At 40.7% G+C, this 17,002-nt stretch overlaps 1 protein-coding gene across 1 annotated transcript in view; it reads right to left on the bottom strand.

Moving 5' to 3' along the window:
• Positions 1–17,002, bottom strand: part of LOC147697944 (uncharacterized) — a 1,308,576-nt gene that overhangs the window by 244,963 nt on the left and 1,046,611 nt on the right. Inside the window, exon 17 of the mRNA XM_086936165.1 lies at positions 9,667–9,862. Within this exon, the coding sequence (XP_086792291.1) occupies positions 9,667–9,862 (196 nt within the window). The remainder of the gene's footprint in view (positions 1–9,666; positions 9,863–17,002) is intronic.

Below are 17,002 nucleotides of genomic sequence, written 5' to 3'. Positions count from 1 at the left end.
ATAAAAAAGCGCTTTTAAGCAAGAAAGCTGATTACTATGAGAATAGAATTTGGGCTGCCACTAACGTCCAAAAAGAAACGCTCAAAGTTCTGAAAGAACTAAGCCAAAAACAGTCACCGTCAGAACCACCCAATCAAGAACAATGCAACCTCTTTCTCACTTGCTTTTTGAACAAGATCCAGATCATTCTGACAGAAATAGACAACTCCCCTTTCAAGCTACCTGCCAATGCTGAAGTGGCCCAGACAGATAGGAAAACTGAAATTCTCTCATCCTTCCAAACTTTGGATAGGGAATCCCTACCCTGCCTGGCCAAAAAGGTCAAATCTGGCTCCCCGGTGGATCCTTGCCCTCCTAGCATTTTCAACCTCGCTCTCTCCCGGAAATTGAGGAGGAAGTTCTCACCCTACTGAACAGTTCACTAGAGTCAGGAGAGGTGCCTGCCCTCTTTAAGGAAGCCAAAATTATCCCCCTACTAAAGAAAGTCGGTGCGGACCCCTCTAACATGAAAAACTATAGGCCCATCTCCTTACTCCCCTTTTTCGCTAAAATCCTAGAACAACATGTCCTGCAAAATCTTTCTAGGTGCTTGGGGGAACACAATCTCCTAGGAGACAGGCAGGCTGGTTTCCGGGCTCATCATAGCACGGAATTAGTGATGCTCTCAGTACTTGACGACATCAGGCTTACCATGGACACCAAGAAACCCTGTGTGCTGATCCTCCTTGACCTGTCGGCAGCGTTCGACACGGTCAACCACGCCATACTCCTGGGTAGACTTCGATCTATTGGTTTTGGGGGCTCTGCCCTACAATGGATCACCTCTTTTTTAACTGATCACACTCAGAAAATTCAGATGAATGACTGGGTCTCGGAGAGCGGTTCCATCCCGTGTGGAGTTCCACAAGGTTCAACTCTCTCACCGTTTCTGTTCAATATCTATCTTAGTCCATTAATTCATGCCCTTGCAGACATGGAGTGTCAAGTTTACAACTATGCCAATGACACTCAGGTCAACTTGCATATTGAAAACTCGACTCAATCCCATTCCCGTGCGCAAGAGATACTCCGCTTTACCATTAATTGGATGACCTCCAATTTTCTGAAGGTCAACCCTGACAAAACAGAGGTTTTAGCCATGATGGACGCCCTTAACCCCTGGAACTCCCTTTTTTGGCCGAAGGAGCTAGGCGATACCCCAGCACCAGCCCCAGTTGTTAAAAGTCTGGGAATTAAAATTGATGCTAAACTTACTATGTCCAATCAAGTTTCCACGGTGGTTGGCACTTGTGTCGGCCTACTCAGACTCCTAATTAAACTATCTCCCATCTTTTCATTCTCAACTATGAGAACAGTGGTATCTGCCATGATCCTAGCTCGCCTAGACTACGCCAATCAATTTTACATTGGACTACCAGATACCTTAGTGGGCAGATTACAAATCGTAATGAATGATGCTGCCAGGTTATTCTTCAAACTCTCGAGGCACATGCGAGCATCACCCCTCCTTCATCGCCTCCATTGGCTTCCGCTCAAACAGAGAGCTAAATTTAAAGGCCTCTGCATAGCACACAAGGCTGTTTACGGTCAAGCCCCTGTGTATATTAAATACCGCCTCCAGAGGTATGAACCCACTCGCTCCCTCCGCTCCTCCATGGACTGCCTCCTAAAAATTCTAACTATTCCACTAAAGGAGGACAAACCTTCTCTACCTCCATTCCCACTCTCTGGAACAAACTACCAAGACACCTCCGGGTGGAAAGCCGCCTCCTGCCTTTCAGGAAACAACTAAAGACCATCTTGTTCGCAGAGGCCTGGACATACCCACCTTGCTAATCTATCTGGCTCATCCGTTTTCTTCTTGCAGCGCTTAGAGACCTTCCGGTATTAAGCGCTTAACAAATACAAATTAACATAACATAACATAACACTGCTGATTCTTAATGTTAATTACTTGAAGATGAGGAACAGAAACGTTAGTATGTTTAATGGCAGCAAAGGAAACCCAGTTGCACCAAAGGATTCTATAACTACCTGGCTTCGGTGATAGGGGTTATTAACGTAGCACTATGCTTGGTAGAAGACAGGATAGATGCTGTTATAAGACAGTCCACGTTACCAACGGTGGAGATACATGCTGTGCCCATTAACAGCAATCTGGAGTGTTGACCTCACCTGCAGTAAATGGTATTTAGGTTCATGCATCCAACAAGTTGATCAATACAGGTGGAGCCTGTACTTCCCTCAGCAGAAATTCCTGCCTTGTTCAGCAATCCTCTTAAGATATCTCAGCTACATCTGTCGCTTTATTTGGGTCGTCTCCACTTGAAAGGAAAAGGACGGAGATAACTGCAATTTTGGCAGCAAAAGGGAATGAGAATCAAGCTCAGGGCAAATATAATGACATAATAATAAGATCCCGCTTGACTGGTCAGGGTTTGAATCCCGGCTAAAGGATCTTCATTCAAGTAGCTAAACAGTATAGAGGAGCTGTTAAAGATGTTAGCACCCTAGTACTAGGGAAGTTAAAAGAAATAGATGCAAAGCTAGAATAACCTTTTTAAACACCTTCCCTTGAATCAAAGAAACTGCATCCCAGTACCCCGCAAAATAGAGCACTCGTGCAGATGGTTCAAAATCTCAAATGTGCTCCAATATGATATAGGTTTTCAGAACCATCCCCCACCTGGGAGTATCCCATATATTGGATACAACTGACCCTAAGGGACTCTGAATAGGTTAAATCTCCAAATGATTTGTGTATATCTCCAGCTTCCCCCAGAATGAATTCCCTATGTTATAGTTTTAAAGGATACAGTTGTTGGGTCATTCCCAAAGGGAAAATAGTTCTGCGATTAAGAATTAAACGACACGCTGTTTTAAAAAAAATCAGATTGGGTACACAATCTATCAGCTAAAATACTCTCAGTGAGAAAAACAACATTGGTTGGAAATCGCATAAAGGAATTCCCGTCCAATTACATATACATTAACTTCGGAAGACTTTTTGTTGCAAGCTCCCTTCTGCATGGCTTCAGTCACAGAATCCCTCAGCAAGCTCTATTGAAGCTTTGCTGCTTGGGTATTTTACAGGCCAGGTGTTTTCACCCTTGCAGATGACACAGGGAACTCAGGGTGGCTCTGGTCAATAGACACCTGGAGTTGAGACTAGGAACAGTTGTGAAGCTCTCTTGTCATTGGATCAATTGGACTGACTCCACGTGAAGATTCTCTCAAAGAATTACAAACAATTGAAGTTCTAGGAGGCCACCATTAGAGCCGCCAAAGTTCAATCCTCTTCTGCTAATGGTTTACCTAATTTCCCGGTTAATACGCTAAATCCAAGTAAGAGCCTTAGGCTGATTTCCTGGCACGTGGCAGGCATTTATTCCAAATTGAGCAACCCAGATTGGATCTCTTTGGTATAGAGCTATGACATTATTTGTAGTCAAAAGGAAACTTAGGTTCCTGACTATTTCTGCCTAAACAGATTTTATTTTTGGTGGGCTGCAACAAACGTCTTAAGGGTGGAAAGAGCAAAAGGCGGCTTTGTCACCTTGATTTTAGTGAACTTGACTAAACTGGCAGTTTCATCATTTACCTCAACTCCTTTTTATCAAATGTTAATATTCAGCATCCCCAAAACATTAGATTTGCTGTTGGATGATTTTTCTGATGATACCTTTGACGAGGGTGCTACACACATGACCAAAGACTTAGATATGCAGTTAACTAAGACGTACACAGTGTGTGGCCTCAAGTACCCCAAAGGGAGAGTGAAAACCCATTTACAACACATCCCACACAGGGAAAACTTGAAAAATATAATATTGAGGGATTTGGTCTGTGCTAGTGACTTTGGCCAGTTAGATTTCTTATTTCTTAGGACTTTCAAGAGCAATGGAAATTGTATCACTATTGATTATGCAATGCTGTCCTCTGTTGTTGCTCTTCTTTATTAGACTATGATGTAATAGCCTACTGTAGGAGTGACCAGCGCTCAAGACAATGTCAGCAGTTAGAATGTGCACAGAACAAAGGAGTCAACATTAAGTGGGATAAAGTGATAAGGAACATTTTATACAAGTTCTTATTAAGGAAAACAAGAATATATTTGAAATTATTACTTATTTTAAGGATGAACTGGGTAATATCCTAAATGCTTTTACTTGACTGTGTTTCCATGTCCTCCAAGCTCCTTGTACATAAGGGGGCCTAGTTTCAACGTCCTACTGGGTGGGCTGACCATGAATATACTGTTGCTCTCAAAAGATTAAAAGCAATACTTAGTAAACGTCTGCAAGACAAAACTTTGTACTACAAGGAAAGAGTATAAGAAAGATTATAAGTAAAATTTGGAGACCAGAAATGTTGAGACTAGAAAGAAGGATTGGGGAGATTTGGAAAGGGCAGGGTCACTCAAAGATAGTTTGGCTTTTTGAAAGGTGGTTAAGCAACCCTTTCTTAGAGATTACCAAGGAGCTCCGATTGAGAGTCTCATTCCGATGCATGTTTGGGTTCAACACTTGACCCTGGTGGTTCCACATTATGCTTTGTAAATGCTGATGAGGTTTCTATTGATAAAGAGGCTGCAGTTCTTCTAAATCAGTCTATTAGTGTTAATGACGGTTGAAAGCGCATTGATAGCCAACAATTGCAATTATGTTTACATAACCGTATAATCAACGAGTGATGCAACAGCACCATTGATAACCTGTTGATCCCCTACCAGTTTTAGAAATGGTGTAGTCTTCTTATCTTTTTCTCCCCCCTTCAGGTGGATGCACTGACATGCTGAAATACCTACTTTACATATATTATTTCAAACACGGATAAATCGCATAAATTGAAAATGCATACTCTGCCCTTGTCTTTTCCTCCTAGGTTGCAGGCTATGGTGATTGACTTTATAAAACGAATACAACCAACATTATATTGTATGCTCTAGGTTATGTCATGAGATTCAGTCAGTCATTGTTTGTGTGCACTGGCTTTCACTTCACTTCACTCATTTTTTAATGCAGCATTTCTTCTGTTTCTTGTGACATTCCGTGACAGGTACAGCATTCAGAATGATTGCTCACTAGTTATGTATACCTTAGCTTTCCATGTTTCTTCCCACCAATCTTGCTCTTTTTCCTCCAATTTTCAGGTGCTCTGCACACTGTTTTAAGCCGTGCTTTCGCACATCAAGTCACCATTCACTATGAGGGCACCAAATTGTTTTTTTCGCACTTTAGGTGTTGTTATCCACGAACCTGACAGTCACTTCAAGTGTTTTTTCCCCCCACTCTTTTCTTCAGGTTTCCACTCACACTAGGCTCCCCTTTCCTTTTGATTTCCAATTAGTTGTGTGTTCTTTCGCATTCTTATTGTTATCAATCACAAACCCCCTCCTTTTGTATTATCCCCAGCCCTGAAGAGTCATTGGGTTAACTGCCCTTACTGACGAAAAACGTGTCGGCTGGTTTCTCTATTTTCGTTGGTCTCTCCTGGACAGGAGGCCCAACCATTCACTAATTAAAAAACTAAGACGGAAAGAACATCGTGTGTGACCTTATCCTTGAACGCTTTACCATAATCACCTATACCCTTACAACTGTTGTGTGCACTTGACTGGCTGTTGTACTTTACATAAGGGTAGTTCTACACCCTTTGGTTGCAGAGTTTTAGGGTTTTCTCTGTACAAGCAGCACCAACCAAAACTACTTTCTTGTGACCACTCAACCACTACATGTTGTGCGCCATTCTATTCTGAATACGAATAACCCCTCGCTGAACTGTGAAATGATGCTGAGTGTGCCATTAGGAGAAGTTCATCTGGGAAGGCCACAGGATGGTCTCCCTGTGGCCCTATTAAAGAAGAATGTAGCCCTTTGGGGATCCTTTTATCACTAATGTGATAAGAGCAGCATTAGTTGGCCCTGTAGTTACTTTCTGGAGTGAGGAAGTTGCTGGACACATTTTCAAAAAAGGCGATAGAAACCACAGAGGGTGCTATCAGCCAACGTTGTTGTTAGATAGCACTTTAAGGATACTGCGAAGGATTTTAGTCTACGAGGACTTGGCAGCTGAGAATCTGATATTGTTTGATTTCCAGTTTGGCTTTTGGCCAGGCATAAGGTTCTGTTGAGCAATGTCTTAACAGAAATTGGAAGTACATACCCGCCAGGAGAGCGCCTATCTACTTTGCCTTTGTGGACCTCTTCTGTGATTTCAGCACAGTACTTTGTTCTAAATTGTGGGATATTTTGGGGGAGTGGGCAATGACAAGACCTATTAATTTATTGTGTTGTATACACTTGGACACCACAGGCAAGATTTGTTATGATATTAGGAGTGACCTTTCTCCTAAACTGAGATTCACGCTGGGTGTCCACTAAGGTTGTGTGAATGCTCCTTTCTTGTTTTTATTGCATATCAGTGGCCTAGATAAATATTTGTGTAAGGCTGCCAAGGATTTGCCTTATCTTGGAAGTTTTTAATCCTGGTGCTTATCTAGGTGAATTAACTGTTCTAGTAGCAAAAACCGCAAATGGGCTTCAAATTTTAAAGAACACTTTCAACTCTTTGATGGTTGAGTTGGGCTTACAAACACATCTAAATAAAATATTTGTTATGAACTGTGGATCAAAGAACCTAAAAATGAAGACTTATTTCATCAATGCCGCTGAACTGTCTAAAATGCATAGTTTTACCTTTGATTTTGCTAGAAATTGGGATGTCCTGCTCAAACCTAGGGTAGAATATTTGCAAAGGTCGATTGAGTATATTTTCCATTTTGCATCAAGACTGGGCCATAAGCCAATCTTACAAGAGTAAATGTGTGGCAATTGGTTGCTATGGTGTGGGGGTATGTCCGTTCTGATTGGCTGCAAAGAATTAACAGCAAACTTCTAATTAGGGTGCTTGCTTTCCCACAATCCTCCTCCACCCTAATGCATCTTCTAGAGCGTGGATTGGAGTATCTGGAGGACACAATCAAGCTAAGCCCCCTGTTGCTTTGGCTGAAGGTCTGGTGAACTCAAGAAGCAAGTCATACAAAGATGATTAATTCTGACTGTCCCTAGACAGTGGTGTCACTATATTTTAGCTGGCTAATGCAGAGCAGCTTTTACGAGACCGGGGCTCCCTGTTTTTTTCTCCAACTCGGTAAGCATAGGAAAAAATCTATGGCTTTGGTTAAAGATGTCTTTGCTAATCCTCATAAAGAGCACTTTCTAATACAAAAATTGGTTGTTTTTACTAACTGATTAAAATAGTACCGGGCTTAGAATTCTATTTTACCTTTATATTTAATCCTGCTATGGATTCTATTTAACACGGCTTAGTTTTAATATGGTCCATTGTTTTGTGGAATTTCCTATGCAAGGCACTTGGTTTGCAGACTTACCCAAATGTTCTTGTGATAATGTCTCAGATTAAAGCACAAGCCACTTCATACTTTCTTGTACATTTTATGGAATTGTTCGGAAAAGATTTTTTAGTGCCAAGTTTACAGGAGGCCAACATCGGACATCACGAATTATCACTGGTGTCGCTGCTGCTACTAAACTCTCTCAGGATATGTCAAGCGGTAATGAACATAATAGAAGTGGTTTGTCAATTAGGAAGGGATAGGGTGTAGCGGTCTGTGTTTAAACTGATCTAAATGTTAATTGTACTCCTTTATTAAAGTGTTGTGTGTGCCAGGAAAAGGGATGGACTAGTGATTGGTGCTTAAACTGTCTAATTGTTTTTAATGTCGTTTATGTGTATATTATATTAATTGTATTTTTCTACTAGGGAAAATGCCATTGACTGCATATTTGTATTTTAATTTGTGTGCTATTTATGGTTAGGTTTTAACCGACTAAAGTTGATTTGAGTGGAATTTACTTAAAGACTGGTACACTAATACATGCTAATGCTTTTATTTTTAACCTATTAGTCCCTGTGTTGTTGTTCATTCCACCACCTGCCACAACGTTGACTTCTGCTCCTAGCAGACCACAACTCAGACTGGCACCACACCACAGTAGGATGATGAACAATGGTAATTTAAATGTCTGCACCTTTGCCTTAGGACCAAACCAGTTTATTTCTACTGAACGGGTAGCTGTATGTCTTTTATCACACATCCCTATTGGCCCCAAATGTAGTACTTTTGTCTTAGATATTATATATGGCCTTATAAATTTGCCCTTAGACTTGCCATTGTAAGGGCAGCATTATACGATATCGGTTAAGCCCTGTCTTACTTTGAAGGACAGCAGTCTTTGTGGGTCTAACATTTTTGTGTGATTTACAATGACTTACTACCCTGTGCTTCTCGCTCTCTCTTCTAAGCTTCTATCATACAACAGTCCCTCATGTACATCTTGAGAATAATAATATCAATGGCATCACAAGACAACCAAGTAACAGCTATTAGGCCCTCTACGCCCTCTATGCGGTCAGGTAAATCTGAAAACCTATAATTGTAACTTTTGTATCTCATCATTAGTCCAGTCAATACGTTTTCTATCTCTATTTTGTAAGTATTCCACATATTATAAGATTTTTTAATGGTGATGCTTTTTTTTCCTTTCTTGTGTGTATCTCTAATGTGTCAACATTAATAGTCATGATGACTTTCATAGATTTACAATATCCAATGACCATATTATATATCTCTATAGCTGCTGGATCTGGAGACACTTTGGAAACACAAATTACAAGGACACAGGTTCAGCAGCAGAACTCCTATGGGATCTGCAAAAATCTAATCTATGCTGGAGCTAGTAAATTTGCTTTGTTGAGAAATAATAATTCCATCCAAGGATCATCCTTTATCCCATTGACTGCAGCCTGAATTCCGCCGCAGTGCAGGCATTTTAATCAGTGGGGGTTTGGACGGCCCCCGGTTGTAATGACGACAAGGGACTTGTACATATGCTCCAAGGTCTTGAAGTTAAATCTTTCTTTTGCCAACAGTTAGTGGGGCTTTTTCAATCTATGGAAACACTGAGACATGTTTTGCGGCACTCTCATTGCTATGTTCTGAAAATGTTGGGTCAGAGCTCCCTTATTGAGCCCTGTACCTAATGCATTCCTGCCACTGAGATGATAATTCAACAGTGTAGTTACACCCAGTGAATAAGGGTGCACACAAGCAACCCACATTAGCACTTTTACAATCTCTATATGGTTATTGGCGATACTATTATTCCTAAGTTAGTGTGGTGAACTGAAGAGATGTTAAGGTGTTAAGATTCTATTAAAGAAGAACGTTTTCACCTTATTGAGATACAAACAACTAAAACCATGCTCTTCTTTGTACTTTAATAAGTTTGTTTTTATTGACTACACAACCGTCATCCAGGCTTACCACACAAGACATAAGTCTACATGTGACAATCTACAACCTTCTTGATGTGTTCTTTCTAGGGGCATTAGTTGAGTTATAAATGCTTTGAACACCGTACAATCCAAAAGTAAATAAATATGCTGTCGTGCATACCCTATGGTTGCATTTGGTTGAAATAGCTTCCTCTGTTATTTACTCATTTGTGATATTAACATATTATAGTCAATAAAATAACAGGTATCACAGTCAATAAAATGTCAAATAAACAGGAATAACATATTCAACAAACAACATGATATTCAGCAATAAAAACTTTGGGAAAATCTAATATGCTTTACCTTCAGGAATGGTTATAGGAACCTGACACACCACTCGGTTTGATGAAAGGGACCTTTGTACATTATTATTAACTTGGCATTCAAGGTGCTTTCGAAGTTGATGAATACAAGGTTCTTGTTTTTCTTTTTGTTCTCTGTTGACTTCAATCGAGTTGATGACTTTGTCAAAGCAATCACTTGGTATTGCACGAACATTCTGCAGAAATAATACAACCATTTGTGACAAATAGCAGTATGTGTGTGAGAAGAGAGTGAGAGACAGACAGAAGTATAACACACGGAAGCCTACAAAAATGTGCAAACATCTGTATCTAAGTTCCAAATTATAGATTAATTGTAACGTCGGTACTCACCTATAACCAGAAAACTATCAGAACCAGGAAATAGCAAACTTATTAAATAGAGTTTCGGCAGCATATGATGTTTATCGAGGAATGTGTAGAATCATTACCAATCGAATAATTCACTGGGGGAACTTAGTAACGCTGCAGTTAATCCCTTCTCTTCATTTCTTTCTGTAAACGATCAGGAACAGCACTGCCCTATACCAACCCTCATTGCATGTTCGATACTGGACGTGATTGTCTCGAATGGAGACTTGCTTTCTGACTTAAGTCCAACCTAAAAAGGAGTTAACATGGTTCCGCTACACAAAAAATCGTGATCTTAATACCGTTTCCCACACTAGAACTGAACAAATTCTCCCCTTTCAGTGTTAATATTATCACCTCCTCCTCCATTTCTTTGACAGCATGGCTGAACTGATTATTGATGTAGCCCCACTTAAGAACAAAACAAAAAGAACTAACATATTCTCCCATTAGTTTTAGACGATCTCGAGCCCTTAGTTCTCTGATGAGCCCTGTGAAAAAAAAAATTAAGAATCTGGAGAAGACATGGAGACAATCTCCTTCCTCGACCAACCATCTCAGGGCAGCTCGAGCACAATGCAAAAGAGACATTTTCAAAGCTAAGGTCACAAACTATGGCTCTCTTAATAAAACAGCTAAAAAACACCCTTACCAGTGGAGAAGTGTGGCTCAGGGGTTAGAGGCGGCAGACCTGGAGCTTGAGTTCGGCCCGGGACCAGGGTTCAATTCCCCGCCTCGGCGGGTCTTGGGCTCAAAAGTTCCACGGACTCGTTAATTCTCGCTCCGGTGCCTCCTCGACTCACGGGTTCACACTCTGCGACTCTGGGCAATAGCTTGCTTAATCTCCACAACGGCCCCTCGCGGCGGGATGCCTGGATTTCACCTTGTGGATACCCTGCCAGGGTTATCTCACAGGGGAATACCAGGACGGGTTCCCTAAGCAAGCGCTGAGATGTCCCAGGGTAAGTCGTGCGCTATATAAGTTTCATTCATTTCATTTCATTTCACCATCTAATTGACAGTCAGAGCATCCAATAATTTCCCTCGTTCTGTCCGATTTGAAGATCGTTCTGCTAATTCTGGAGAATTTGCTACTTTTGTCTGAAAACATGGACTCACCTCCGAAAAATAATTCTACCTATAAATCCATGTTTATATGGTATCACTTTAACTTAGGATCCAATTTAGAGTTCGAAGTAGGCCTGGGTGATGAACTCGGCTCTGTTTGCAGAGTTTGCAGAGTTTCTGCACTCCGCGGAGTGCAGAAAACTCCACTCCGCGTAGCATAGCAGAGTTTTTTCCCTGCTTGTGCTCGCCAATGGTAAGTTGGCGAGTGCCAGCTGCTGCTCGGGTAGAATTTCAACTCGAGCAGCAGGATAATCAGCACAAACGGCAGTTTGCGCTGCACTCTGCATCTTGGGGAACTCTGTTGAGATTTTTTGTCACTCTGCGGAGTACTGCGTAGCGGAACTCCATGAACTACAACCAGGTCTAGTTTGAAGGATATGGTTCTTCATCGCAAATGTGATGGAGTACCGTGCCTGCAAAACCATCAGTCCGTCCCACCTCATTTAAAGACAGGCAGACCTTAAGTATTCTGTCAATGTAGGGAAGTATCCATAAAGCTGCTGCACATCTCTAAATTTGGTGGTTGGAAGTCCCTCTGGAGAGTGGATGTGCTGTCCTCTGCCATCTGGACAAAGTAACTCCGTCTGCCAAACTCTAAATCAGACCCTTAGACTTGGCTGATGAATTATCCAAAAACACCACAAAGACCTCTAACCACTTAAAGATCCTGTACCAAGGCCAATCACCAAAGATATGAAATACCAGATTTTGCCCCATTGAATCAATATAGATAACTTCTCTCTTAGGCATGGAATGCACCATGATTACCTAAATATTGGCCAAGACACCCCACTTCTTAAAAACCCTGCGCACATCTGGGCAATCTCAACAGATTTCACCCTTTATCAGTTCTTCTCCTTCATTCTAAAGTTAATAGGAGGTGTATCACAATGCTGCTTAAACAACACATTCTTGTGAATGATCTGCACTCTTGCCTGAAACCCGATTGCAGCATGGAAACTGTTGTTGCTTAGAGTCATAATTATGTAATCTGCATCCTCAGTTTGGGCAGCTCCTCTCTCCATGTCATTTTTGGCCTAGCTGCTGCATTTGACATAGTGAATCAAGTATCCTTATTAAGACCCTTAAGGAATGCCTGGGCATTGATGGTGCTGTCCTCAAGTGGTTCACCTCTTAATTAACAATAGGCTGCATGGGGTCCCAAAATGCTCTGCTCTGGCTCCTACTCTCAACCTATACTGAACCACAGAGAGTCATACTAAGAAATATGGGATCCTTTCTCATCAAAAGGCAGAACACACAAAGTTAGCTCTCAAGATTTCCTCTCCCAATGTCTCTCATCTTCTCAAACTTATTTTTTTTCGAAACTGGATGACTGCTCACCATTTAAATGTTGAACCTTCGAAAAATGACTTTCTCCTTATCTGAGTCGCAACTACCAATCCAGTTTTGGATTGATTCAATAAATATCCCTTGCTGCAAACCTGTGATCAATGACTGCACCAAATCCTTAGAGATCATTCTTGACAAAAAGACTTAGGGCCATACTTATGATTATTTCATGCAACACAACGCATCAAGACACCTTGCTGTGCTGCACTGGGTGAAAAAGAGAGGGCAGGAATGTGCCATATCCATCAAGATATGGTGCATTGCTGCTCTCTGCCTGCGCAACGACTGCTGCCTAGTGCCAATGCAGGCACCCTTGCACCATGATGCAACGTGGCCTGCATTGCAGGCAGGGTTGCTTTTGTATAGAAATGGACACCTTCCTGCACAAAAGCAATACTCTAAGGCTTTTTCCTCTTTTTAGGTGTGCTGCAGAACACCGCCCTGGGGCACAGTAACGCAAGGCAGCGGCTTGCGCTGCCTTGTATCACTGCAGACTTACAAAGCCACGCAGGGCCGGTGCACAGTCAAAATAGTGATTCCTAATTATCGACCTACATTAATATTGAGTTGAAAATATCGAAGGTGAAGAATATCGAGGTCAAGAATATCGTTGGACAGAATATCGACCCTAGGGTAAGTAATATCGATTTTTTTTATATCGATGTAAGTAATATCGAAGTTAGTAATATCGATTATATCGATGTTACTAATTTCGATGTTACTAATATCGATATTTGTTTGTTGTTATGTATTTTATTATGCATTTTATATGTATGTGTTATGTTTTTTAAAGTATTTTATTTGTTTTAAATTATATGTGTACTATTTTTTGTATATTAAAAATTTTATTTTTAATTTAATTGTATGTTTTAGTACTGGAGCGGGTTGTGGGTTTATAGGGGAATAGGGTGGGAAGTTATTTAATTATAGTAAATTAATTAATAATTTTTAGTAATTGTAAATTAATTTTAATACATTTTTGCGTTTAAGTTCTGTAGAGGGTTGTGGGTTTATAGGGGAATTGAATGGGAAGTAATTTAATTGTAATTAAGTAATTATTTATTTTTTATTGGTATTGATATTTATTTTATTTCTAATTAATTATTATTTAGTAAATAATTATTTTATTTGATTACTAATTTTTTAATTGGTAATTAAAGTTTGTAATTGGTAATTAAATTTTTTAATTAGCAATTCATTTTTTGAATTGGTAATTAAGGTTTATAATTGGTAATTACATTTTTTAATTGGCAATTCATTTTTTTAATTGGTAATTAATTTTTTACAATTGGTAATTGATATTTTTATTAGTTACTTAATTTTTATTAATTGGAAATTTAATATATTAATTGTTAATACATTTTTCATAAAAATGTTTTTTATTTAAACATAAATGTATTGTTTACCTTTTTTATTGTTAATCAATTTTTAATTATCAATATGTTTTTTGATTTAAAAATATTTTAGTGTTCAATTTTTATTATTTGGTAATTTATATTTAATAATTAATATTTATTGGTATTTATTGTTAATTTATCGTTAATTAAATATTCAATTGTAATTATGTTTTTAGTAATTATTAATGGGTATTTGAAAATTATGTAGTTATTTAAAAATTAAATGTTTAATTATTTTATTAATAAAAATTATTTATAAGTATGTTATATTTAACTTCTACACTATCCAATGCTTTCCCTACTGTTGCACTCTCTGTAATGGGAATAGTAATTTTTACCCCTACGCTGTCCAATGCTTTCCCTACTGTTGCACTCTCTGGAGTGGGAATAGTAATTTTACCCCTACACTATCCAATGCTTTCCCTACTGTTGCACTCTCCGGAGTGGGAATAGTAATTTTTACCCCTACGCTATCCAACGCTTTCCCTACTGTTGCACTCTCTGGAGTGGGAATAGTAATTTTTACCCCTACGCTATCCAACGCTTTCCCTAATGTTGCACTCTCTGGCGTGGGAATAGTATTTTTACCCCTACGCTATCCAACGCTTTCCCTACTGTTGCACTCTCTGGAGTTGGAATAGTGATTTGGACCCCTACGCTATCCAACGCTTTCCCTACTGTTGCGCTCTCTGGAGTTGGAATAGTAATTTTTACCATTGCGCTATCCAAAGATTTCCCTACTGTTGCACTCTCTGGAGTTGGAATAGTAATTTTTACCCCTACACTATCCAACGCTTTCCCTACTGTTACGCTCTCTGGAGTTGGAATAGTAATTTTTACCCCTACGCTAACCAACGCTTTCCCTACTGTTGCATTCTCTGTAGTTGGAATAGTAATTTTTACCCCTACGCTATCCAATGTTTTCCCTACTTTTGCACTCTCTGGAGTTTGAATAGTAATTTTTACCTCTATGCTATCCAACGCTTTCCCTACTGTTGCACTCTCTGGAGTTGGAATAGTAATTTTTACCCCTACGCTATCCAACGCTTTCCCTACTGTTGAACTTTTTAGAGTTGGAATGGTAATTTTTACCCATACGCTATCCAACGCTTTACCTACTGTTGCACTTTTTGGAGTTGGAATAGTAATTTTTACCCCTACGCTATTAAACGCTTTCCCTACTGTTGCACTCTCTGGAGTGGGAATAGTAATTTTTACCCCTACGCTATCCAACGCTTTCCCTACTGTTGCACTCTCTGGAGTGGGAATAGTAATTTTTACTCCTACGCTATCCAATCCTTTCCCTACTTTTGCACTCTCTGGAGTGGGAATAGTAATGACCCGTACTACATAATTAGCGTTCTCGGGGATTGCCCAGGGTGGAAGAGAAATTGTGGAGGACTGGAGTGCCTGTGGGTGAAGACAAGCGCATTTTAAGCGGGATGTACGAATTGCACGGACAGGGTAGGGAAGGGTAGGGAAACTGGGAAGGAGGGGAGGGGGGGGTAAGCGTGGGGGGAGAAAAATGGAGGGGAAGGGAAGGGGAAGGAAAGGGGGCAGGAGAAGGAGAGGTGAAGGGTAGCGAAGGGGGGGAGGGGGCGTGGGCGCGTGATACCTGAGGCGGCAGTCCGTCCAGAATGTTAATGGTGGGGATCTGGAGGTCGGGTACTTCTTTCGATTTGGTACATCCAAAGCGGTGTCCAAGTAAAAATAATCTAGAACCAAAGGGGTGATGGACAGGGCATTATTAGAGCGAGGTATCGAAATGGGCTGCATAGCATGACAGTCGAGGGTCATGGGGACTGTGGTGTGTCAAAGCTGACACAAGTGAAATTACCTTAAGTAAGAGTCCCGCCTGCCTTCCAATAGTGGAGTCTGCCAGTGTCAGTCGGTCGAACCCGATCAGGAAATGCCAGGAAGGGGCCGATGTTTATGAAGGCATGAAGCTTACGCGATTGAGCCAATGGGTGGACAGAGATAGAGTGACACGAATTCCATAATGGAAATAAAGGAAGGGCTATGCGTGATGTGGATGCTATGTACCTAAACTATGGCAGACATGTTGGAACGGAGTGCATGGGTGAAAAAGGGAGACGGGCTGCAGGATGCGGGGGGCGTGTATCTGGAAAACAAAGCGAGAAAGAGAGAAGGGAGGGATACTAGTATTAATGGCATAACAGTCGTTTAGCCATAATTATATTTAAGGACCTGATCCCAGGGTATTTCATTGTTCATGCCTTTGGTATACGTGTCCAGACTAAAAATCCAGTACACTTCTCTGCATTTGCGCACTTGTGTACTTTGTGTACCTGCTGATTTACGTATTTTTTCAAGTATGTACCAGCGAATGTCATTAGGGTTGTGTTTGGCTTCCAAATAGTGTTTAACTAGAGGGGCCTGCATCTTTCCAGTTCGAATGGCGGATCTGTGTTCTGAGAGACGGGTCGACATCATGCGGGCGGTTTCACCAACATATCCCAAACCGCAAGGGCATAATAGAAGGTAGACCACATTTGTGGTTTTGCAGTTGGTCAGAGTTTGGGATATGAGTGGTCTGTTATTGAAGGTCCATTCCTTTGTCTCTATAGCAAAGTCACAGGCAGTGCATGTAAGGCATTTGTAATTGCCTACAACAGGCATCATGCCAGTGAGGGCTCTTTGTGTTGCAGAAGTTTGTTTAGGCTCCATCCTTGATCGTACCACCAAATCTTTAACATTTTTGTTTTTCCTGTATGCAAAAACAGGTTTGGGGAACTGGTGTTCTTTGGGTTTGGTGGCGTTCAGGATGTGCCAATTTGAAAAGACTATTTTTACCCCTACGCTATCCAACGCTTTCCCTACTTTTGCACTCTCTGGAGTGGGAATAGTAATTTTTACCCCTACGCTATCCAATGCTTTCCCTACTGTTGCACTCTCTGGAGTGGGAATATTAATTTTCACCCCTACGCTATCCAACGCTTTCCTTTCTGTTGCACTCTCTGGAGTTGGAATAGTAATTTTTACCCCTACGCTATCCAATGCTTTCCCTACTGTTATGCTCTCTGGAGTTGGAATAGTAATTTTTACCCCTACGCTATCCAACACTTT

Source organism: Lissotriton vulgaris, chromosome 8 (assembly GCF_964263255.1).
Source record: "Lissotriton vulgaris chromosome 8, aLisVul1.2, whole genome shotgun sequence".
NCBI classification, from domain to species: Eukaryota; Metazoa; Chordata; class Amphibia; order Caudata; family Salamandridae; genus Lissotriton; species Lissotriton vulgaris.
Note: the sequence above shows the minus strand (reverse complement) of the source record. Positions and strands in the feature narration are given on the sequence as shown.